The sequence below is a fragment of the Nannobrachium achirus genome, assembly GCF_963921795.1.
Source record: "Nannobrachium achirus genome assembly, chromosome: 7".
Lineage (NCBI taxonomy): Eukaryota > Metazoa > Chordata > Actinopteri > Myctophiformes > Myctophidae > Nannobrachium > Nannobrachium achirus.
In genome coordinates this window covers 53,300,342-53,327,375 of record NC_137816.1, presented here as the reverse complement: position 1 = coordinate 53,327,375, position 27,034 = coordinate 53,300,342, and the positions used below count along the sequence as shown (strand labels likewise).

The 27,034-nt window shown below is 41.4% G+C and overlaps 1 protein-coding gene across 1 annotated transcript; it reads right to left on the bottom strand.

Annotated features, from left to right (window-relative positions):
- On the bottom strand, positions 1-26,286 carry LOC308288834 (LIM domain only protein 7-like; the record flags this gene model as incomplete). The annotated part of the gene is made up of 26 exons (XM_080730311.1): positions 1-129; positions 536-644; positions 870-1,076; positions 1,364-1,541; positions 1,658-1,710; positions 2,273-2,463; positions 2,923-3,012; positions 3,259-3,363; positions 3,481-3,506; positions 7,474-7,635; positions 8,713-8,827; positions 9,767-10,354; positions 11,026-11,191; positions 11,485-11,499; positions 12,236-12,384; positions 12,477-12,645; positions 13,356-13,403; positions 14,870-15,181; positions 17,901-18,051; positions 19,035-19,206; positions 19,292-19,405; positions 20,352-20,382; positions 21,503-21,609; positions 23,043-23,112; positions 23,226-23,296; positions 26,218-26,286. 26 exons carry the CDS (start codon positions 26,284-26,286, stop codon positions 1-3), a joined length of 3,597 nt encoding a protein of 1,198 aa, XP_080586437.1.
- Positions 26,287-27,034: the final 748 nt, after the last annotated feature.

The following is a 27,034-nucleotide window of genomic DNA, read 5'->3' as shown; positions in this document are numbered from 1 at the left end:
TCATTGAGACAACATATCAAACTCACATTTGAGCTGGATGTAGCACAGGTCACAGTATGGCTTCCCGCTTCGGATTCGAACCTGGGATCCTGCCTCTGTTCCTCCCAGGTGTTGACCACATTCCACACACTGGGGGGGATTTGATAATATGTAAGAGAAGTTCAGCCGACAAAGATTACAGACCATCGGCAAATTGTTCACCTCAGCCAAGCACCGAATAGCCTTCACTGTTCTATCCAGGCATCAATTCTAATCAACCCAAAGACAGCTGAATGGGGAGATCCGATTCCAGTGACAAATCCACAGTGAACATCTCAAATGCAAAAGTCAAGCTTCCACTACAACGTCAGCCCTTAAAAAACAGAAAGGCGAGGTAGAAAGATCCCACAGGACTGAAAGACTACTTAGTGAGGAAGGAAGAGTTGAAGTGAAGGGAAGGGAGTCTCAGAGGGACGTGCGTGTGCCTATAAATCTAACTGAGCAGCAGTGATCTAGCTCAAACTACTGCACAGAGTAACTCTCTGTGACCTCTCACCTGGAAGCAGGTCAAGTGGAAACAGAGGCCAAGGGTCTCGATGACCATGGCTGCCCCCCTACCCAGGACATGCTCACACACACAGCAAATCCTTCTGCCACTCACCAACCTGGGGCAGGACATGTCAGTGTTGTTAACGCCAACATTATGACAATGCACACTCACACATCAAAGAAGTAGATCCAGACGAATATATCATTTAGTTTTGGTTGCTATATCGGTCATTATTTGACTTTTGACCAAAAAACATGGCGTCAGGCTCCACAAAGAAATGCCACACGAAAACCACAACATGCGCACAATGCCAAAGCCCAGACCGATTCACATACAGTACCTGGTGCCTTGATGAGAACTGGGCAGGGATTGGGCAGATGGCTGCTCATCTCTCATGGTAGAAGATGCTAGTCTCTGTGTCATCTCTGGCCCCAGGCTGTAGCGTGATGTACAGTTAGTGGTAGGGCCACAGTGACCAGCTGCTGACTGGGGACGTGACCAACTGGCAGAGATGGAGGTAGCGTGGATGTTATCCAGGGACTCATACCTGATGGGACAAAAATAAAGTCTAAATGTTTGTCTGTCTTGCTTAGTTACAAAGAATGAAGCTATGAGATGCACTGCTTAAGCACATTCAACCTAGTGGACATTTTCAAACATTACCCCAAATATCTCCAAAATGTCAAACAATATCTAAAATAGATCTACAAGCATGTGTCACGATGCAAGGGGTTGTGAGCTTGTAGATTGGTTATTTTGGTTATCATACGACAAATAATAAGGTTGGGTGGTTAAGCTGATCAAAACTGTTTTTTACCAGGTAGGTATACCCACCTCCTCAGTGGAACTCCAACATAGACAGGCTCCTTGCATGCAGCGGGACTGTGTTGGCGAATCCAACTGCTGTCATTTAGAAGCTGAGTTCTCTTCCTCATCTCCTCCAAGATCTGCTGCCTCTCTTTCTCTGCCTTTGACAAAGTCTGTCCTAGTCCTTTCCTTTTCGATTGATTTCCTGGACCAGTCACACCATGACATTGACATTTAGTCATCACAAAAGACAACAACATTATATCAGGGAATATTTACCCAGAGATGGACCACTGTTTTCCCTCTCCTGTGTCGACTAACCTTTTGCCTGCTTGTGGACGCCACCTAATGTTGGAGTAGACTTTGACTTTCCCCTGTGAGAGGAGAGACAGGGCAAACAGTATACATAATATAAATAATTGCATAGCTATGGAGATTTATTGCATCAGAAGAGTGAGATTACAAATGGCATCTAAAGTCAAATAGAATTACTGTATATAATGGGTGTGGTAAATGTGCCATCCTGCATTGAGAGGTAATTTCTCTTGGTTATTGTTATCTTATTGGATTTAACAAGATGGCAATGAGCAGCAAGAAGCAGTTTGACCGTAGGACCTTTGCACCCAGACCTCTACATTTAAAAAGGGGGTTTTATGACATCAAAAGCCCAAGTGTGCAAAGCATGCACTGACCTGTCAGCAGCAGACAGCTGCACAAAGCCACAGGAGTCTCCAGCACTGAGAAGCAGCATCAGCAGCAATTAGACCCAGCCAAGGAAGCAGAAGGAGCAGCAAAGTAGGAAGGTTGGACTGTCACCACTTTACCAAATCACACATTTAAAATGTGAAGCACTGCTGTGTGTGCTTCAAGTGCCATGATTGCACTCAAGAGAATACGCAACCCGCAGCACGCTCATCAAATCAAAAGGTTGTTTACCTCTGTTGTTTCGGCAGCTTGTCATTTTGCTTTCCTTGCTCATCCTTCTGGGGTTTTGAAACTGGATTGTTAAACTTGGACCGCTCCTTGACAGTGCAGTGGTCAACAACGTCCTTGCTGTGACTGGTCACCCCATTCACAGGGGCGCGGGTTAAAGCGGGGCTTACACTGCAGGTTAACTCACAAGAGCTCTGTTCCAAACAAATCAAGTCAAATACATTTACTATACAAACATCATCCAACGGTGATTCGTAACCTCCGTAACCAGCCTTGGGAATATGGTTTCTAGCTGAAATATTTTACAAATGCTACATAATGAATAAAGACAATAGTTTTCTTGTGTGATTCAACTGTATTCATGGGTTGCATTTGTAGTCCTACACCAGCAATTTTGAGGACCAACACAGGTGTTTTGATTAACGTAGAACATTGGTTCTATGCCAATCAGACAAATTGAACACCTGTGTTGGTCCTCAATATGGCCGTTTTAGGACTACAAATGCAACCCATGAATTGTGGGAACAATAGCATGAAGAAGTAGAAAAAAAAAGATTCCCTACTTTTCAACAATGTTTTTCTCTTTTCTTTTTTAAATTAATTCAGTGACATTCAGTGTATGCTGCCTTGGAAATGTAATCAATTATGTTTACCTGTGGCCTGTGGTGCTCTCCTCCCATAGCATCCTGCTGAGCCCTCTGCCACTCTGCATCCAGCCTCTCCTGATCCCGCTGGTACTGCTCCTACACACGCACACCAAGTAAGACATGAGCAGGTTACAGCTTACAAAATGCATTTGAATCTATAGTTGTATGAAATATACTGTGTATTTTATTTCAGTAAGCAAACAGCCATGTACAGTATTGTGCTAAGCTTGTGCCTTCTAAATCCATTATGGTTTCCTCTTGACTTCAAAGTCTGTGCTCAAAAGTCTTGTTGGGCTCTGTGCAAAGCCAGCTGAGAACTGGCGTGCCATTTATTATTCTGACCTGTAGGAGGCGCTCCTGTTCCTCCTGCCACCTCTCCTGGCGCCTGCGGTCTCCTTCAAGGTCCCAGGAACTGGAGGAGGAGGGATTAAGAGATGGCACCTGCAGCTGGTGGTGCAAAAATACAGTACAAGCTCAAATACAACTGCAATGTCACTCTCGCACGCACGCACGCACGCACGCACGCACGCACGCACTCACTCTCTGCTACTATCTGCTACTTACATCTGATATTGCAGATTCTGATCCTCCTGTAGTGGAAACAATGGAAAACACAATGGTCAGAAAACAAACGCTGTGAAAGTTGCAATAATGTAATATGTTTGTCACATTGTCAATGATACAGATAAAAGGGCACTGCACAACACAAATGCGCAAAGCGGCAACAAAGGTTGAATTTGTGTTCCAAGTGAAATAAAAAAAACGCCAATAGCATGCAATAACATGCACAACATCCTAAATTAAATACACACAATGCAAAAGGTAGCCATTTCTGGGCTAGAAACTGTAGAAATCTAGCATGCTGCTGATGCACACCACACAATTACTGTACCACATAGGTAAACCCATGAGCTGATCCCTTGACAACCTGAAGAGAGAGGTCAGATGTGTGTAAGTTGTATACCTACCTTTTCGGTTGTTTCTAATTTGTTTCTTTTGTTATTTTCTTTTCTATTGTCTCATCACTGACATGAACAGTGTTTTCTTTTTCATTACCAATTGCTATTGTATTACTGACTGGAGTCCATCTTTGTTACCCTCAAATGATTTACTAAACCTTTCATTCTCATTTACCATCCCTCCAAGCCAAGCACCTGCCACCAAAAGCTCCAACAACAACTACTCAAGCTAGTTTTACCTTTCAGTGTGAAAAAGTCTGCTCTCCTTTGCCGGTTTTTCAAAATAATATGTCCATAATCTGTGTGTTGTGCAATGAAGGGTGAGACAAGTATGTACAAGTATACTATACAAAATAATTACTAGCCAGACATCCAACTTATGTTTTAATCTCCGCGAGAAACCAGAGTTAAGTTTGATATTACCTTTACTTCCGTTAGTCCTGCCACTAAAGTCTCCTTCCACTTCTTTATATGCCATCCCCTGGGAAATTAAAAAGAACAAATCTTCACCAGTCCCACATCAACCACGTGACGTCAAACTCATTCTTAATATTCATTTTTGAATGTAAAGTACTGCAGCTCACATTGACTGCCTGTCCATTCCGTTGGGAAGATCTGGCGGTCGCGGCTTCCCTAGAGACGGCGGTTTGGTGATCAGGTCGACCAATCAGCATAGGCACTGCAGCTGTCAAGTTGAGCGTTTTTCTGCTCTGACCTCCACCATTTGTGCCCCAGTCTGTTGATACGAGCCAGCCAGCAGAAACATTGGTTAGATGTACTCACTATGCCAGGGGTCTTCAACGTTTTCAGGCCAAGGACCCCTTAGTTGAGAGAGATGAAGCAGGGACCCCCACAACCTTTTCATAGATTCCATATAGTTTCATTGTTTGACAGCACGATCATCAGTGTATTTTGGATTCACGTCAATTTGTGTTTTCAGATATCTAACCACTTATACTGTCAATACTTAATAAAGTTGACCTTTCACTATGTACTTAGTCTCAAACCTCTACTACAAGGTCCGATCTACAAGGTCACAAGGCTGTGAGCTTGTAGATCTGCTATTTTTGGCAAATGTTCTCAGAATACGGACACTAGGGTTCAAGTGGTTAATATAAAAAAGGAGAAAAAAGTTTCTATGATTTGGAGGACCCCCTATAGTAACTCTGAGGTTGAAGACCCTTGCACTACACTTAGTGGTGGGAAAAGTACTCAAATATTTATTTTTGTAAAAGTATCAATACTGCAATTTAGAAACACTCTGTTACAAGTAAAAGTCAGGAATTCTAAATTTACTTGAGTAAAGTACAAAAGTAATAGTACGCATTGCAGAATGAACTCGTTTTCAAATGTATAAAAAGCCTTTGAAAATAGATCTACAAGGCAAGCTCATGCAGCGCATTGTGAGCTTGTAGATCGTCCATTTTCAAATGTACGAAATGTATCCACATGTTTCCGTGAGAATTTACTGTAGCATTATTTGCGGGACACTTCCGGTTAACAGCAGACATACAAGCTCACGTCGCGTCGCAGATGCAACCGTTGTGAGCTTGTAGACCACTCTCGGCTGTGGCGCCGGAAGCTGCCTGCACAATGCACGATGGGATGTTGGAAAGTTGTGGATATAGAGCTGAAGTAGGTAGGTAATGTATGTTTTGTAATACCGTAATTATAAAAATCTACAAATTAACAAGTCCAAATAATTGTAGTGGAGTAAAAGTAAAGTGGAGTAGAAGTAAAAGTACTAGTAATTGGAATACTCCAGGTAAGGAAAGGTGACTCCACACCAAAGAGACAACAAGCAACTATTTCCTCTCTTTTCCACTCTGTCAAATGTGGAAACACTCTTTCAACCCCGTAGGAAACAAACAATTTACAATTTAGTGTTTAGCAGACGCTTTGAATCCAGAGCGACTTACAATAAGTAGGTAATACATCAATACAATAAGCAAGATAATATGTCAATATATAAACAACAATACAACAAATGCATAGGAATATTAATCGAGAAAAACAATAATGTAGGTAGACCGGGTCCGCGTCAATATACCGACGGGCCGGTATGCCATAATGCCAACGACCTAAACCTAACCTTAACCCCAACCTCAGTAAAACTGACGCTGGTGAAATGCTAACCTGGTGAAATGCTAACCGTCCGACGCTGGTGAGTAGCCAACCTGTGGACGCTGGTGAGTAGCTAACCTGTGGACGCTGGTGAGTAGCTAACCTGCCGACGGTCATCCTACTCGGACAAACAGACCTGTGGAACAATGAGTTCTTCCCGGTAGACCACGCACCTAATCAGTAAAAAACCTTTCTAAAACCTAAAAATGCTATCTAGCGATCATGTATGGTCATCGAGGGTAGGCGAGTGTTACAATAAGTGCTATGGGTTTAGGTGGAGTCTGAAGAGGCGAGTCTTCAGTCCATGGCGGAATCTAGGGAGTGAGTCTGTTGTTCTAAGTGCGACAGGGAGTTTATTCCACAGTTTGGGGGCCAGGAGGACGAACTGTCTACTAGGCCGAGTGGATTTTTGACCTGAGGTTTTTTAGCAAGGGTTCTGTCAGCATCCCCAGCTGATCTAAGTGAACAGGTGGGGTTGTAGGGGTTGATCAGGCTTTGGAGGTATGGAGGTGCCATACCTTTGGCTGCCTTGTAGGCCAGCATCAGTGTTTTGTATTCTGTGCGGGCCGCAATTGGGAGCCAATGGAGGGACCGGAGAAAGGGGGAGACATGTGAGAATTTTGGCTGGTTGAAGAGTCGTGCTGCAGCATTTTGGATCAGTTGGAGAGGCGGACGGGAGGCCAGTGAGGAGAGAGTTACAGTAATCAAGTTTTGATATGACTGATGTCTGGATGAGGAGCTGGGCTAACTCCTGGGTGAGGAAGGGTCTGATTTTACAGATGTTATAGAGTGTGAACCTACGGGACTGGGCGACTCCAGAATCCAGGACCACACCAAGGTTTTTAGCAGTTGGAACCCAAGTCCCCAATGCAAACAAAAGCAAAGAAAATAATTTGCAAACAAAATAATTTGGAGCCGATCCATTGGTATAGAAATTGAGAGTTGAGATTGAGAATATGGTATTTACAGTAGTTCAAATATCCGGTGGGAAATATCTCTGGCTTATTTAGGCTTGGTTGTGCAGCAGTAGCAAACTAAAGGGCCACTCTAAAACCCCATCATTACATTTCCACCAACTGGCTAGCAAAGACCGCAAAAGACTGAACACGTCCAGTTCTTCATCAACGGGTCCCGACGGCTTTATCGACGGCAAGCATATCTTTAAGCTCCCGATGGCTCTGTCAACAGCAGACGCGTTCCGACTTCTTCCGTCGCCGATGCGGTTAAGAGCTGCCTTTTAAGTACCTCAAAATGTTACTTAAGTACAATACTTGAGTAAATGTACTAAATTACTTTACACCACTGTACAATTATGTCATTTATGACTACAATTACCATGTGGCCACTGGCCAGTGTGGCCACATGGTAATCCTCCACCCTTGCTGCTTAGAGTTTCTTAGAAGTTTGATTTACCAAATACAATGACTGAATGAAGTAGGGAGAGAAAATAAAGCACCCTAGATTATTCTCTCACCCTTGTTGCCGTAGCGCCGAATCTCCATGTTAAGATTGCCGATTTGTAAGGCAGAAGTCATGGTGTCCTTCCACTGGTCGTAGCTCATCAGTTTTACTGTGATCCCATTAACATCCACAATCTCATCCCCGACACGAAGCGGGCAAAAGTCGGCTGGGCTGCCTGAGGACGAAATAACATCTTAAGGAATTGTTCAACAGACACAGAGGACAAAGCCACAGAGTTGAGGACTAGACTGCTGATTACAAATTAAGGACCAGGTCAGTGAGGCAAGACTGTTGGCAGCCTAATGCTGAATACTCACACTCACGTCAAACATTCATGACTTAAGGGCTGTCCACACCAAACACTACAACAATCTCCTTCACCGCGGCCGTCGTTATGGTTGTGGCATGGACTCTGCCATCCACTTGAGTAAGAATGATTCTTTTAAAAACCGCATTTATAGTTAATTGTTCTTGGTTGGTGTTGACGGCCCTTCGCCTACATCACTGGAAAGGTTTTGCACTTCTGTTTCATTTTGATTCATATAACGATTTGCATATTGCCCTCAGGCAAACTTTGTATCTACATATTTCTGATTTTCTCTTTTTCTCCCGTAAATGAATGGCCTAGTTCGTCATACAAGAGTGTTGTACTTTAGTAGTGAAAATTGCTGATAGACCTTTTTCCAGAGTGCTGCTTTGCCATTGTCAAAAAGTTTAGAAAGTGAAATTGGAAGTAGCGACGTGTGCCTGTGTTTTTTTTATACATATTGTACGAAGCAAACGTGTTAACAGCTAGCAACTAAACAACAACTACCTTTTTATCCATTGGAAAACAGGCTATATTAGGCTATATTTACATTTCCTGAAAAGTAAAGGCTTTGGACATGCAAGGTTTCCACGTGACAATGACCATATGCTGAGAGGGTATTTTAATGCAATGAGCATTTCACGACAGTTAGGTCACTCCTACAAACTGTACAGTCTCTGAAACATCATCTTTAATTATTTGCACAAACAATCTGCATTTGATACTGTATACTGCTACTGTAAGTGTATGAGTGACATCTTTCTTTGGAAAGAGCGGTTGCATTCTTATCAGGCCAGGTTCGTTCATCATTCGTTATCAGATTACATGGTGTTTATTATACAAAGACCTTTTCAGATTAAAAGATGCATTTGATACGATGTCCCTATAAATAGAAAACACAAGTCAAGTACTATGTCGGGCTAGAGTTGAACAGAAGTGTCTTACCGGGTTGAATGAATTTAACTCTTGCACCAGTGGAGTCCCAATGAGTCTGGAAACCAAAGTCTGGTCTGCTGTTGGGTTTAAGACTCAGACTCACCCTCATGTCACTGAAATGCACCTAGGAGGAAACGCACACGGTCAGTCACACACACACACACACACACACACACACACACACACACACACACACACACACACACGCGCACACACGTAAAGGTGACACCTCATGATCCAATGTCTTGCGCTTCCTGAAGGAAACCAGAGCCGTTGATGAGGGCGCACTACAAGCGTATAGGCAGGGATAAAATGTGTGTACATTTTAAATGAGATACCTCGAAAATGGCCAATATAATTTAAGGGGACGCTGGCAAATAAAATGCATCATATCAAATAAAGAGAAGTAAAAAAAGTAAACATACCTCAGAGGGGTCAGCAGCACGTGGATAAGTATGCCGTTTACACAGGTCCTTATTGTCATTAACCTGGAGAATTATTCAAACAAGGTGTGTCAGTATGGAAATTCACTCTGTAGGACAAATTCATGTTTGCATGTACAGTACTTGTTCTGTGATGACATATTTTCCCTATACAGGGTATATTGATCAACATGAAAATTAATAAACATGAAATATAAGACTATAGATTTAAACATCTACTACAAATGCAATTTAATTATCACCCCATTATAATTTTTTATAGATTTAAACATCTTCTACAAATGCAATTGAATTATTATAACCCCATTATCAAACCTTGTTTTATGCATTTTTTTCTGTGGTCAACAGGTCCTAAGTGCATGTAGGTGAGAGTGACAATTTGTGAGCGTGTAGTGCTGTAAGTCAACACTAGTCACCCAATGATGCAGCAGCATTTCCATTATTAATAGGAAAGGGGATCAGAGAAGACTTGCTGTAGTAGCCGGTAACACAAGATGTGTCACACAAATGCCCTCTTTTACACCAACACTTTGGTAAATTTACAGTGAACAGCAAGTGTGAGCATGCTTGCACACTTGGCGGTGCACAGTGGCCATCGTGACACTTCAAGCTCAACTCACGTTACACAGTCTGGGCAAAGAAGACACTCTGGAGGGCTTGGTCCCAAAGGGTCTGGCAGTGATGGCAGCGGACAGCCGAGCGGAGCCCTCAGACCTCCTGAAACCTCGAGGCAGGCTGGCTGAGCTTGACCCGGACACAGATCTGGAGCTGTACCTGTAGAGGTTGGTGGCCTGCTGACCTCTGCCCCGACTGCTGGAGATTTTCTGGGCATCCTCCTGGGATGGGTGCTCCGTCAGAGGATCCACTGCTGGCTGGTCAACTGGACTGGCAAAGTCGTGACCGCTGGATGAGAGTTCCTGGTGACTTAAACTGTTGTTTGTAATTGATATAGGCCCATTTGTAACCGCTGCCGTGGTGCCATCGGTGAGAGTTGTTGTAGGGCTGTTTAGCGACAATGTTATAGTTAGAGAAGAGATCTGGCTTGGAAGCTCCTTTCCTGCCTGGGCCTTCACTTGTGTCTGTGAGCTGAAGGGGCATTCCAAAGAAGGGGTTGTGACTGCTGCTGCATCTGAGCCAAGGGAGGCAGAATGGATGCCCTCTCCGAAGATGGTGGGTTCAGAGGCAGGCATGGCTCCAATAGAGGGTCCCTGGGTATATTACAGTATTTGACATATGTTAGCTATAGTAGGTTCTATAGAGCAAATAATGTAAACTGCTTGACCTGAGACAGCTTTAACCACTAGACCCTATATTAGGGTGACCATATATGCAGACCCTCATACCGGGGCCCTTAAATCAATGTGCAAGTGTTGCTGTGCACACCCATGCATAAGACACGAAAAGCATATGTTATCGTTTTCTGATAGGTTAGGTGAACATGTTTACATGAAAATAACATGATACACATTAATTCTGGCGAAAACCGGAACAATTTTGTAGTGAATGTTGAAAACTGGGACATAGAGAACCGGGCCATCTGGTCACCACACCCTATATACGCAAGCTCACATGTCGACACGTTGTGAACTTGCAGATCTGCTATTTTTGACCCTTTTAATTTATTTGAACAGTTGCCATTTTCACCCATGACAAAATAGGGACCGCCAAATTCATCTGGTTAATAAAACATCAAGACAAGGGTTAAACACGTCAAGAACCTCAGCATTAATGGCCTCTTTCACATTTTCAGCTCCGCACATATAAAGGTCTACTGTTGTGAAAAATGATTCCAGCAGAAACTAGTATCTACCAACTATTATTTACTACTACCAAAGACAATTTTTTATGTAGTAAAGCAGGACAGAACTGTGTAACTCACCTGCGTGTGGGCCTGGGCACTGGGGCTGAAGGGGGTCTCTGTAGCGCAGCTGCGGGCCAAGGGAGCTCGAGTGTGGGGTCGTAGATCAGAGCCAGACTGCTTTGATGTCGGAGAGGTGGAGTAAAGGGAGTTGGCAGGGTTGCTGCTGCCTGATGACTGCTGGTCCCTGGGGAATTGGACATGAATTGAAAGCCGATAAGGAAGAAAGAATGGACACAAAAGCAGAGATAAGTGGGAGGGGGTGATTGTGTCAAATTACACCTACTGCAGGATCCTCAACAGGTAAAACTTAAGTCCGCTGTTTAACTTTACTTTACTTTATTTATTTGGACGGGACAGTGTATATTAATGAACACTACGTAAAGCAATGTAAATATACCGGACTTAGCAAGAATGCTAAATTCCATCCGTAGTCCCACATGAAACACAAAACAAAACATATACCAACAACAATCTTACATCAAGAGAAGACACCTAAAACACATACACAGCAAGAACCCTACATTCACAAAAAGGATGATTAAAAACTATACTATATATACATGTGCTATACTATTAAGACTATTAAGACTATACAGTATACACGGTCACACGTTTGATTGTCAAGTAACCATTTTTTTAGGTTAAACTTCAAGGATGGAAATGACAAACAGTCTCTTATTAATAGAGGTAGGTCATTCCACACTCACATATATTTTGAAACTATTATCCGTTCGAATATATGAGCTCCGAAATTATGTGCAGTGTGTGGGTTATGGGGTGTGCACTGTGCACACAGGATATGAGGGATGGAAAGTAAGAAATACCTGTTTCGTTTAATGGCTATAGAGATACTGTGTACCGATCTGCGTGATGTTTGGCCAAAATCTGTAGGAGTACTGTCCAAAAATTTGTTTTACTCAAACCCGCCTCCTGGTGCCGCTGTTACAGGGCCAGACAGACACCAAAGGTGTGTAAACAGGTTATGTTATGTTATGTCTGTTCATTTGCTAATGAGCATGCGGATTCGGATCAATTGCTCCAGCCACCGATGAGAAACGCTCGGACAGACACTCAGACAGACAGACATTCCGATAATTATCTGTTTGATATAACAGTTTGGCAGCTAAGACATTTCATTATAAAGCCTCATTTATACTTGAGTTTTGAAAGACAAGTTATTGTCAGAGGTTGTATGACAAACTATAAATGAGCCCTTAGAAGAGCCTACCTCTCAGGCGTCCCACACTTATTTCCAGTCTCTGCCAGGCTAGTCACGGCTCCAATGCTCATCTGAGTGATAACATGCTCTCGTTCTTGTGACTTCTTAAAGAAGTCCAAGCTGGTGCTCCTGCGGCGACTCTTCCATTTTGTCAACTCCTAATTAACATAAACAAATAAACATGCAAGTTACAAACTGTGAAAGCTACTTTTCATTCTGTGCGGAGTTAGCTTTAGTGACGTTGACTTACATCTTGCCACTTAACTTCACCGTCCTTGGCCCTGGCAATTCTGCTCCTCTGTGGGGGGTCTTTGATCCAGTCCCCTGCACTGCCAACCCCTGTGCTCACATCATAGGTATTCTCCCCAGAGGCTTTGCGCACAGGGGACATCATTGGGATGTCACTCGATGATTTACTCCTGTTGGGGAGAAGGAAGAGACAAAACATTTGAATATCAATTCAACTTACTGCTCATAAACTGTGTGAATTAAGATTTCACTTGTGGTGTAACAGCACCATCATCTGGGAAGCAAGTTGCATAGCAAGCATAAAGCATGCAGAATTCCTACTGGCCACACACAGGGTTGCCCTTCCCACCCACCCCCCAGTTGAACAGTACAGTCTTGCATGTGAAGGCCATGAGTGCAAACAATATGAACCATGCAGTTAGGTTCCCAAGATACTGAAGTATGCATAACATAAGAGCGATGATGTCCAATAAGTAATATGGCTGTAAGCCATTCTAATAACCAAGAGCAACATTTAACAGCTAGGTGTCACATCAGAACAGTGACATCATTTGAGGTAATGAGGCTATTAGAGTTTAAACAGTGTACAATCTTAGCATTGTACGGCCAGTACTCATGTTGGATAAACAATAGTATATCTTGGGTAAGAACAGATGGTGGTAGGCTTGATACACATACTGTATAGATTTCTGCTTGGACATGATATACATAGCTTATGCGATAGAAAAGCAAGTAGTGACAACCACAGACATGAAGGTCTTTCTCAGCTTCCCACAACATACTCAGGAATCCTTCTCAATGTCCGAGTTGTCCTATGAGAAGGAAACCCGAGTTATGAAGAATAAAGCAAAATCTTCCAACAATGTTCTAATTAACTTACCAAATCCAGCCAGGGTTGACCTGAGCTGGGGTCCCAGGTTTGAATGTTCTACAGAACCAAAGAAACAAACCTTTTGACCAAAAGAGCTATTTGGCAGGCATAGTTATATCAACTAAATGAGCAGATGTAATAAAATTAATCCTTGTTGATAAATTAAACATTGAATTCAGTGCAATATCCCAATAAAACAGGTATGATGTTGACAAAAAAAAAATAGGCTTTCAAAACACATTAATGCATGAATGAAGTCACTAGTCACATACAACACTTGCATTTCGACTGACACTTTAATGACACCATTTCAATTCAAAGCACACACACTGCTGTTAAACACTTATGGCAGCACATAGGGTATAATGATAATTAAAACTCTGTTATGACTATCACGTCAAGACACCATATGAGTCATCTGCTCTGCTATCAAAATGACAGATGACTCATGATTCAGCAGCATGCATTATTTGGATACAGCGGATACATGCCATCAGTACCATAAAAGGTGGCTGTATAAATACCAGATAACAGCATAGGAAAACCTATTCAAGTTCAAACAAACAGAAAGGAAATGGGCAACTTCACTTGCACTATGTCAGTATTAGGAAACAAAGAACGTATAACAAACAACAGTACCATTTGCATGTCTTAGACAAATATCTGTAACATGTTTTATGTACCAATATACTTTACTGACATGTTCTGAATAAGAGCAGGGTAGATGTGTAGCAGGAAGGATAGTGAAAAAGAGTGCAACTAAGAGTTTGTATGGGTGGAAGAATAAAATACAAACGTGTCTTAAGATAATGTTCCACGAGAAAATGCTTTTAGCAGAAAAGCGGTGCTTTTTGGTGAGCGATGCGATTCTACGACTAAGTAGGCTCAAACGTGTGCATCTATTGGTCAGTAGGTGAAACACTGCATGGTTTTTGGGGGTAGGTCAGGTGCATGTTCAAAAAGAGACTAGACTCAGACACTTGAGATGCTGCAGGAGACAGGTTTCATGCAGCAGCACTGTAGGTGTCACAACGCAGGGATTTCATGACTCAGGCTCAGCGATTGATGAATCTGAGGCCTTGAGGCTACAATCAAAAGGAAAAGTATAAAACATATGAATAGAATCAACAAATTACAGAGATCAGCACTAGAAAGCTGGCAGATAAAGCATTCAACAAATCCATGCAAAGTGAGAATGTTAGACTGAGCATTTTTGGTTCCCAACTCTTAGTTTACGTGATATGGATAAGGCGATTGGTTGATTAGTAGCTAAAGCTCAAATTAAAAAAGTAATAATACAAGACGTACAGTAGAACCACATTATACAGAGCAGGTTCTTGCCGTTTCCAGTGTGTATATTGTCATTGAATTACTGCTAGTGTAGCAGCTGCAGCCAGTAATGCACCAAGGGACAAGAATGAGGATTGTTAATGGTTAATTAAGTAGATCTGCTTCCATACTTTGCCATCCTTCGACATTGCCTTGCATAGCAGAATATTTGCAGACTTTAAGAGTCAACAGACCTCAAGTCAAACAGTTTGCGATACCACGGTCTCTTCTTGGAACCCTGGTAAATCCTCCGCACGCGGGCGGCCTCCTCAGGTGTCCAGTGTCGGGGCATATAACGGTCATAGTTAAGGTTGGTGGACGTCTGATGGTGGCTTAGCCGAACCCTGCGGGTGTACAGGTCATCTAGAACAGGGTCTGGCTCTGTATACTCTTCTTCAGAGTCTTCCTCGCACATGGCTCTCAGGAAAAGCTTGTCATCAGTAGCAGATTCGGAGAGCGACCGACAGAATCGGGGGTGAAGGGAAGGGGCCGCATCTACGTCGCTGCTGGAAAAAGTGATGATATTCATGTTGGTTTATTCAAGAATGGCAGACGTTAAACGACGCAGGCAAAGTCTCTTTTTCACACCATCTCCATGACGAGTTGGATAGTGAAAGTAGAGGTCAATCTCTCAAGATAGCGGCCAAGCCATGGTTGCAAACGTTTTTTTTTTTTTTTTTTTAGATCAAATGCCTTCTATAGTTACCTATAGAAAAAAAGATTAGCAGAACAATGTTATTGGAGTGGCCTGACCTCAATCCCCCAATATCCTCACAGTGCATAAGCCTACTGCCCTGTGTACTCGCAAGATATCGCAATTATTTATGCAATTTTGGCATAAATCGACATAACCGTTTTCATGTTGAAAGATGTTCAGCTGAATCCAGCGCATATTTGTGTTGTGAGCTTGTAAATGGGCTATTTCCACCAATATTCTCTTTGAATATTTAAGTGATTTGTCATATCTGCCCTGTACATTTTGTTTACAAAGCCAAACAGAAATGTAATTTCTATTCCAACATAATGCCAAAATGACAACCAATCGTTATATGACATTTAATTGTCAGGTAAAATGTCATGACCGTGACAACCGTACTGGGGGATTGTGAACATAACATACAACCGGCCAGGTCACATGTCTCCAGGTAGCACCAGCCCATCTGTGTCCTCAGTCACTCGTAACCACAGGCGAATGGAGAAAGATCTTGGCTGTAGAAAAGTTAAGGCCAGCTAGTCTTCATTAAGCAAACACAGAGCCAATTAAGCAACAAAATGACAACTGCTTTCCACCAATGAATTTAAACAACACTATTTGCATGGTGATCAGCCGAGTACCAAACATACATTCTGTATGTATTAGAGCAACAATGTTATTAGTGCTACATAAATAGTTCTATTAAAGACGCTTCAATTATGCAAGGCTAGTGAAGAAATGTTTAAATTTATACTGTATATTGAAATTGCTTGTATACTACATGTCCATCAGAATATTCAACTCAAGTTTGTTTAGTTGTTGAAGCTGAAAATGAAGCTACATTATGGTGACAAAATAATAAATATATATATATATATATATATATATATATATATTATGTAAAGATTCTGAATTTCAATTCAAAAACACTAAGGTGAGCTTGTTGGTGGGTAAACCACCGCTCAGTTCACACGGGTGTGATTTTTGAGCGGTGGTCACACCGTCTCCATAGAGTGGCCGTGTGTGTATCCGTGTATGTGGGTGGGTCTGTATGTAGCCTCAAGTGGTGTAGTACCTTTTATGACCACACATGTTAAGGGAGGGGCGCTGTTTTCAGGCCAGGCCAGGCCAGGCACACACACACACGCACACACACACACACACACACACACACAGGGGGGAAGGGGGGAGGGGTTGGTGGGTAAGAGGGTGCTGTTGAGACTAGCCTGGGGGGGGGCGGGGGGGAGGTGACAGAATTCATAGATCTAGAACACATCGAATTCATAGATATAGAACACAGAATATGTACAGTACAGTACAGTTAGGTACAGTAGAGTACAGTATACAGTACAGTTAGGTAAACCACCGCTCAGTTCACACGGGTGTGATTTTAGTAAGCTAAAGAGGTGCAAAACTCCTGGCATGTGCAGCTGTAGTTCACCTTCACTTATATTTAGCTTTTGTTGAGATTCTCTACCGTGTCTGTCCCGTGCAATGTCTCTGTGCCCATTTGTGTTGTGGGATGCATGCATGCACGCATGGCATTTGCCACAATGTCTCTGTGTGAGTGGGGATGCACGTACATGAGTGTGTTAATAATTAACCACAGTTGCAGTGTGCACGTTTTTGTCTGTGCGAGTTGTGTTGTTTACTGCCTGTCTGACTGAAGACTTGTGAATCTGGTGTCGAAAAAAAGCACGGAGCTTGTAACTATAAACTATAGGTAGTCTCTATTGTGTCTGTATGTTGTCTTTTTACCACTAAACTATATGTAGTCTCTATTGTGTCTGTATGTTGTCTTTTTACCACTAAACTATATGTAGTCTCTATTGTGTCTGTATGTTGTCTTTTTTACCACTGCACAAAAATAAGTTTCAAAAGGAAAATGTAGAGTAAATTACATCACCACCCACACCTGCATGTGTAGCTGATAGAAGGAACTTGGTATGAATGGGAATACACAAGCCTCCTTCCTATTGTAGTCTGGAGGGATGGTAGTTCTGATGTATTGCATAAAATAATCCATGAATTGACTTAAAGGCCCAGTTCACTTCTGGGACAATCAGATCATATTTTATTATTGTTTGGGACAAGATCAACACAATCCTGAGTTATTTTTTGTGTTCAATCTGTTTTTTGAGATATTTTAAGCATAAGCATGAATGATGATGCATTTTGCATCATATGATGCAGCATGATGCATCATAACACAGATTGAACACAAAAAGTAACTCAGGATTGTGTTGATCTTACAATAAAATAAGACCTGGTTGTCCCAGAGGTGAACTGGCCTTTAACAGTTGTCGATGAAGTCTTCCTTGGCCTACTGGCAGTGCACAAAACCTGTGTACTCTAAACTTAAAGACAAGTGTGTCTAAAAAAAAATAGGTCAATAAATACAATTGCAAAAGAAAAGCACAGCATTAAGGAAAATAACTAGAAACTGTAGAAATAAACAGGCCTGAACAGATCGGTTATAGACGATGCAAGTTAACAGCACATGAAACTTGTAGTCGTCATGATATCTGTACCTAGTGAGAGGGCTGGGGCAGCCCGTTCCGTTCTCCTGCCCTCGCTTTCTTCGTAGGATTGCTGTCGGGACGTAGCCTCTGTTTCGCTGGGCTGATGGCTGCGTGGACTCCATCCTGAAAACCTGGTCTGCCTCTGCGTCACTCCCACACCCTGGAGACCACACAGACACGTGGAAGTACACAAAGAAATGCAAGCGAGCAAAAGTAAAGTCATAGAACAAGTAGAGCGAGGCATGGAGAACATGAAGTGAACAACAGAAAAAGAGATGAAGAGCAAATGTAAATGAGGAAAATAAAAGGAGAGGGAAGAGATGAACCTTGACTGGACAATCTTCTCACAACCAAGAGTCTCTGTGCCAGTCCCTCTCACCCCACTTTATCACCACTGTGTGGAGCCTGACAGAATCTCTCACTTACGTATACAGAGCACAAACATGAAGGCGTTGTATTCAGAGGAATGACACATTCAGATATAGGGATAAGGAGATTAGATGGATTCAGAATGATGTAGGATACATTTTCCTATGGGGCTGAAAACATGTTATTCCAAAACGGTTACTTTACAGGAGATGTAAAAAAGTGTTCCAATGGATCCAATGAAGTCTTTAGTCACAAGCAGATCATTTGATCATTAGTTAAATATTTATAAAACCCAAAGTCAAACCCTGGTATCCTTATTTTGGACATACATTTTTTGCAAAAAATAGCTGATCTACAAGCTCACCATTTTCACTACTTTTGTGCAACATGGCAAAAGTATAAAATAAGTCGGCGGGCTCGGCCAGCCTAGCGGTCCAGGCGCATACCAGAGGCCGATACCTGACAGCGCGCCGAGGGTTCAAGTCTTGTTCCTGACGACCTTTACTGCGTGTCCCTCCCCATTTCCTTTCAGTCTATTGTCCTATCAATAAAGGCATAAAAGCCCCAAAACAAATCTTTAAAAAAAGTATAAAATAAGCCATTACATTTTGGGGAAAAGTATGAAATATGGAGATACAAGGTTTCTACCCGACAGCAACTATCTACTACTTGGTAAACTGAACCAGTGTTCATGTAGAATTGTGATTAAGAATGCTTTATGATCTGGCGTGTACAAAAATACACATACTGTATTAGATGTCAAAAAACTTTTACCTTCATTGCCAACGCGAAGGGTTTGGGAATCCATTGAGTGATTTGAGTCAATGCTATCCATGGAGTCTTGTCTCCCATAGTCTGGTCTTTGGCCCTGCACCTCGACTCTCCCTTGGTACCAGGACTCGTATCCACCATCCTTAGCGCCCACACTATGACCCTCCTCCAAAGCCTGCGCAAGGGATAGAGGATCGATGCTCACATAGCCAAGAGCAAGGAACTTACAAATACACACAGAGCCAGTTGCATCAACCTACCTTTGACAAGGCTAGGCCTAAGAGCCCCTCAAAAGCCTTGAAGTTAAGAAGAGGTCCACTGTAGAATGGGTCCAGCTGAGCTTTCCGTCCCAGCCAGTAGACTGTAATCAGTACCTGACAAAAAGAGCCAGAGGCAATTCTCAGTTTTTGTGTTTTATGTGTTTAGTGGTGTGTAGAATAACAAATCCTCACTATTATTTTGGCACTGCCTTCTCATTCGGGTTTATACAAAGTGAATAGTTCTAAAAACATAACGTAGCCTCTTGCAGGAAACTGTAGTAGGGTAGAGCTGCACAATCAACATGGTCAGCCAAATTTGATCTTGCACATTAAAAGGAGTAGTTCACCCCCAAAATGACCTTTTTTCTATAGATTACTCACGCCATGGAGACTTTTGTTCACTCATATTTTTTGGTTTTTGTCGCGTTCCTAAGACAATAATGTGATTACAATGAATTTACCCCCATTGGGGTAAATTTACTATAATCTTTTTTGTCTTAAAAATTAGACAAATACAAAAATAAATATTATTGACTGCAGTCTTCATTGTGTGAGTAATCTATAGAAGAAAAAAGTAATATTGGGGGTGAACTACTCCTTAAGGTTTCATTTCATACAGGAACATAAGCCAAGTCAATACTAGTCTGCAGGTGTGGCACCTGGACCTTTCTTTTTTTTTATATATATAAAAAGAAAATGACTACACGATGTTCACACAGGTCTGTCATTTAAACTTCATATCCAATATCATGATCTTTTAGACCATTCTATTTTAGATGTACCAATAAGTCTGTTAAACCAGTTAACAAATATATATATTCATCTTTTATCTTTCTGAAGTACATGTAGCTTTAATTCTTCCTTATGTTTGTTTGTAGTGCAATGATTCTTTTTTGTTCCAGTTACGATTACTTCTACTTGCATCATTATCACAACTATTAGGGAAGCACTGAGGTAATATACAAGTTCACAAACAGTGATGCACTTTATCTAAATACTTAATTTAAGCATTAAAATATAACATATGTATGTGTATGTACAAATAAGAGCCATTACTTACATTTTTGAGTCTTCGATTACTTTCTTCGCATCTAAAAAGTGAAAGAATGAAATTACCACTGAAATGAGACGCTGCTTTTAGTGAAAATGGTAACCTGATCTATATGGATCCTTTTCAATGCCATTTTGAAAGGTTTTATATAAATGAATTCTTTACATTGTATTGTAGAATGTATGTTCATTATATATGTTGGTAGGATGTGCCTTCCACTCGAGTAAATGCGTCTAGACTGCATATTGACTGATGTTCCCGGTGTTTACTACATTGTACATGCATGTCTGGAACATTCTTTGTTACTCAGCATTATTCGATGAAGGTCATAGCTGAAACATTGTTCTCTCTTATAAAAGTTTAAGGACAGTGTGTGGGAGTTCCATCTTTTCTCAACTATGTATATTTCCTCCAACGCACTACGCACCCATCTACAAGGAACTGAACTGCATGAACTTTAGCAGTCAGGTGAACAAAGTTTCTAAGGCCTCTAAATAACCTAATGCAATTTGAATGACTAATTAACCACAATACATATCGGTGTAGTGGGGTAGTGGGGGGTGTTGGAGCGGCTGGTTTGTCCAATTAATCTGCCAAGGCACTTACTGTAGAGCTAACTGAGTTACTGTAATTCCTTGACAATTGCCCTGCGACATACTAGCGTCATGTCCAGGGGGTGTACTTGTACATCAGGCTGCCTCACACTACAGAAACAGGAGGAGCCTATGGGCCTCATGGCTCGGCAAGGCTTCCAAATTCCTTGACAATTAACACTGAGTTTTGTCATAATGCGCATAGGTGTGCCCTTACAGAGTCAAGATTAACAACTCGTTAGTCATTACCAAACGAAATCTCCCATTTCAGCTTGACCTACCGTACATTATCATTTTGGATCAATTAAAGTGACGTTGCATAATTTCGAATGCAGTCAGTGCATCGGTCCTAGCGAGTTGGGAGTCATCTGCGGCCGTACAGCAAGGGAGGGGTGTCATTTGAATGTACTGTAGCAGATACAAACCTCAATTTTCAAATTCAAATGTTGCATTTTCAATATTCAAATATAGGTTTGAATATTCATTGACATCCCTCATATACTGTAGAAGATTAGCAGTAAAATATCCTCTGACACCTACTGTATAGTGTGTACTATCCAGTTATACCTGAGTGTTACACGAGTGGACAGGTCCTGAAGGTCTCCTGGATGAAACAGCTGGGATTCATTCAGTCCTAGCTTTTCACAAGCCTTTAGAAACACACTCACATTATCCTGAGGGTAAGAACAGGTAAGGTAAAGTTCAGAAGATGTATGTGACTATTGAAAAAAAAAAAAAAGATAGAAAGGCAAGGAAAAACAAGGCATAAGAGTGTAGAGAATTAAGAAGATGAGTTTCCCCATCATCCAGTTTTTATGCACTTTTGATTTGCACAAAAGAACCGGAATGGAAACACATGTTTTTTGCCAAAATTGAGTTAATGCTCTATAGCAGGGGCCTTCAACAAGGGATCCTCACTACGGGGGCTGCCAAATCTTTGTGTGATACGATACAATTTTGAGCTGTGCTAAAAGCTCTCCTACATCAGGCTTTGTGTGTATGCATGTGTGTATGCATGTCTGTCCGTATGTCCCTCCCGCACAGAAGGCACCGCTCACTTCACACTGGGTGCAATTTAGTTTTTCTCCATTAATCACTTGAAACCTAGCATCCCTATTCTGAGGAGAACTTTAGCCAAAAATAGCCGATCTACAAGCTCACAACGCCTTGTGCTGCGAGGCGTTGAGAGTTTGTAGATCGGCCATTTTCAAGAGGTTTGGCGTAGGCGGGAAATGTTACAGAGTGAAAGGTCAAGTTTACCAAGTATTGACGGTTTAAGAGATTAAGGGCCCTATTATGATCCAAGTCTTATGCCTTATGCCTTAACTTCTTTACCTTTTTTTCACTATTTTGAAAAACATTTTTAAATACTTCAAATGCTGATCTACATCTGCACGTTGTGAACTTGCAGATCAGCTATTTGAAATATTTAAAAAACAAAAACTAAATTGTAATAAAAGGCAAAGAGGCATAAGGCATAAGACCTGGATCATAATAGGGCCCTAAATGTCTGAAAATGCACATTAACATGAATCCAAAATACTGATTAAAGTGATGCCTAGAAAATGTCGAATCAGTTGTATACAATATGTAGTGGGGGGGTCCTCGCTTCACCTCCCATTTCAGAGTAGGCAGGGCACAATATAATATTGACAGCAGTGTTGTTTTTTTCATTGTCTGTCACTTAATACTTTCAAATTGTCGAACTTGTTCAAAAAGTGAAGAAAAAAAAGATCTATAAGCTCACAACGTGAAGCAATATGTTGTAGAACAGCCATTTGACATTTATAATATCACAATATAAGTATTGGATGAAATATATTTGATTTTGTCCATATTGCCCAGCCCTACAGAAGCTATTTGTTGTATAACGACCCCTTTCTTTTCGTCTTTAAAAAAAAATACAAGTTAGTCAAATCTCTCTCAATGTCATTATACTGTTTCAGGATGAGTTAACTTGAAGGAAAAGTGTCATTGTTTGTCTCTCACCAACTTACACAGGAAACCACACAATGTGTTAGACTTCCTTGCTACAAGGTGCTGTCTCAGTGTACACTTGTGCAAGACTTTGAGAAAGGCGTTGAGAAAGGCAAGATCCACAACTCACCAGTCCAGCGATGGGAGTAGAGCGCCTGTTGATTCTATTGATGAGTCCAGGTTTCAATTGGTTTATCAGACTTGGAAAAAACAAATAAAGTAAACAAGTTAGGAATTTCATTTCATGAGATAAGTGCCAAGAAGATGACATTGTTTTGTACTGTAGATGCAAGAGCTGTATATAATCACTCACTCGCAAAGCAAGAGTCCATTTTCTAGGGCAGCCCGGAAGTCATTGCAGCCAAATGATTTTTTGGTCACCACCTAAAACAATATAAACATGGCACACTATTACTGTATCTGTAATCTACAGTATTGCCATTAATTCATCAGTAAATCAGCACATTCAACAGATGTAAGCAGCCCAGACAGCCATGATGTTACAATGTATCATAAAATAATATGGTATGGGGACAAGCATGATCACAAACACAAAGACAAGCCGTTCTTGTCAGAGTAACTAACAACTAGAATGATGTTAAGCATGATAGTATCAAGGACAATAAAACAGGCGAAGCGCTATAAAATGGGAACACAGAAAAAAGGGTTATTATGGTTCAGCCCTATGACTAAACACTGAGCCCCAACGGCTGATTCTTCTTCTCACTAATTAATCCCTCCAGGAATCCACACAATTGGGCAACAGCCATGGTATGGCTGGTTCTCTGTGGAATCATGCAGAAAATTCAGTCCACATTAATGCAACCCAATACAATCGGGCTTATGTGGGCAAGCTTGCGCCCCCGCTCCACCAACCCCCCCGGCCCCCGACCCCCTCCTTGCAAAACCTAACTTTAATTGGCCATTTCAATTAACAATTACCCCAGTACAAACAGATTCTATGGATTACAGCCATATGGTTTAACACACTTGTCAAAGCTCTACAGGCACGTTGGTCGTTGTCCATCAAGGAGATGTCTTGTACTGCATGGCATAAATAAGCATGCGGCACACCACATGAGGCCGCGGGCAGCGCAAATGAAAAACAACTACTGGCAATTGATGAAAGGGCACAGTAAAGAAAAAGTGTCTTCCTGAGAAGTCAACGATAAATTTAAATGGTTTTTTTTCTCAAGCCATATCATACACAATGCACATGAAATGATCGTAGCCAGCAGCAATAAGGCCTTTTTAACACAAACATAATTGATATTTGGAGAATATCAATTCTCTATCGTTGAGCAGACCCAATAATATGCTTAAAAGGAAATGGAACACATGCTTTAAAATTTACACTGCATTGTTACATACCATTACCTGCAACCTACAGTATAATCAACATAAAATGGAAGATACAAATTTGCTAAATTTCAAGTATGTTGCATTAGTATTGGCATAAGGCAGGGAGTGGAGAATGTCATAGACCATTTGTGTGACACACACGTCACACACACACAGTTCTTTCTTTCCTGGCTTCACTCATCCTTTCATCTATCATTTCAAGGATACACAAAGGGGTAAAACTGGCATGGGCAGGCTGCCAACAAACTGTTGGGCAGGCTAGCTGTCATAACTGTTCACTTGGGCACACAAACTACAACAATGGCCCCATTTAGACTGTTATTTGTCAACAGTTCTGTGCTGGCCAAATTCTACAAGTTGTGCTTCATGGATTGTAACTGGCGTTCAGAACATCCCACACACAGCACGCAATGTCTATGGATTCAGCACTGAAAAGAAGAACACCCAAGTAATGTTAAAGAGCTACAGTTACAACACAATGTGATGTGAAGTGCCATGGAACAATATTGACTAAGACTAAGTTAAAATGTACAGGAACGGATTGGGATCTTAGTTTGAGTAACAACAATCAGTATTTGAGTGTAGGCCTACTGTACATGTCCATATGAGCTCCTCTTTGAAGCATTATGAGCACAGCTGAGCATTCAAATAATGTCCATGCAAATGTTAACACAGGACTTCTTTATGCAAGAAAGCATGGTAAACCCTTATTAGTTGTCAGTGTACACTTATCAGTGTACATTTGCATTTTAGTGCTAGTTCTAGACAACCGCTTATGAGACAAGGATATCATGTCAGTATGATGAACTTGAACCTGGTATTTAGCACTCTCCATATTAGGCCATATTAGGCCAACGTTCTGATTTCAAATATCCCATGGGCCTGCAGAAGTAGCCTACCCATTTCGTATTGTTCAATAAAAAACATTTTTTCGAAAGGTTTCTCAGAGAGTTAAATGTATCAGAGTGCACTACACCTCCCAACCTCTAGGGACAGATTCTTGAGAGCATTATGGCGAGAAAATGGCCACCGATCGGATTTAAATGCTTTTTATTGAACAAAAGGGAAGATAAGGGTACATCTGCGGGCCCGTACAGTATTGCAACATCTGTGACCATGGGGTGAGCACTTTATATTTGAAATCTGGAGGTTTACGTAAATGTACGGGGGCAAATACAGCAAACACAGCAAAATGCAAGCACAGGCAGCAGCACAGCCTCACAATTTCTAAAAAAACAAATAAATTATAAGTTATAATAACTCTGAATGAAGTTGCCGAATGATAGTCAACTAGGTAGGCTATGCTATTAATGGAATATTTCAAAATGGAAGCAGTGTTGTAAAGTAACTATATAAGTAGCCTACATTTACTTAAGTAGGCCTACTGTAGGCTACTTAAATAGTCTACAATTTCTATGTGTTTGCACTTTACTTGGGTATTTCCAATACTTTTACTTCTCTAGTCTATAGAGGCCTACTCCACCACATCTCAGATCCAAATATTATACTTTTACTCCACTAAATGTACTTGAAAACTTTAGTTAGCCAACTAATAGTAGATTGATAGCCTACTTCGAAGTCATTTGAAAATAGCTATAAGACGCACCATGAGCTTGTAGATTTTATAATTGTAATAATTATATAGGCCTAATTATTGAAATGGGACATTCTGTAGGCCTATAAGTATAGGCTACTTTTACTTTTGGTAGCCTACTTTAAGTAGCCTATACATTTTGATGCGAAATTGCCAATAGCTACTTTTGCACTTGAATTTAGAAATTTAGAAAGACTTTTACTTGTATGTAATGTAACAGTATTTCTAATAGGCCTAGTAGGCCTGATACTTTTACTAAGTAGGCTACAAGATTTGAGTAGATACTTTTTCCACCACATCCTACTGGTCTAAAGTAACCAAATTAATCAAAAGGCGTCACAAAACTTACCTCCATCCAACGCTGAGCCTCGGTGAAGGCATTTACGCAGCTGAGGCTGGTGTGTTCACGCCACTCCATGCCAATGTAAAATCACCTGAAATACACGATTCTGAAGTTGCGAAAGCTGGAGCCTCGGGTTTAATTTTCACGTTTTGTTCTTGGCAAACAACCTGTGCCAGAAAACAAATCTGCTAAATTGACACAGCAAACATAACGCTCAGAACAATTAAACCGTAAAAATGAAATAAATAAAAAGGTATTCCGGATTATGTGTGTGTGTTTTGGTCACAAAATGCAAGATGCTGCTACAGCTGTTTGCTTGCATCTCAAACGCCAATGGTCTTGTCTTGTCTTGACTCAACCCCATCAGTTTATTGACAACTCTAATTGTAGTTGATTGGATAATTCTGAAGTGAGTCTCCACCCACTCTCTCTACTCTGTCTGTGCTGCTGAGTGCTCCAGTCCAAACAGCTGACTCCAGTCACTCCACAACTTTGGAAAGGAGGAGCATGCACAAGGACCCCCCCTAGTGGCTGAAAAGGAGTGTGACCCATGGTGTGACCACTCATAGTCGATAGTCCACACTGGAGTGGAGAGAGGTAGGAGGATTATACTGTAACGCCACAAGTGATGCCACAATGCCACAGTGATAACAAGGCTGTTGGGGAATTTCCTAGATCTTCTCTGTTTCAAGTGCCTCTGACAAGGGAGGGTGTTATACTTATTAAACAAAATATATAGGCCTGGATGATAAATCCATAACCAGAAGAGTTATTTCACACCGAAATAAGACTCAGAGACAGCCCCAGACTATGTAACAGTATT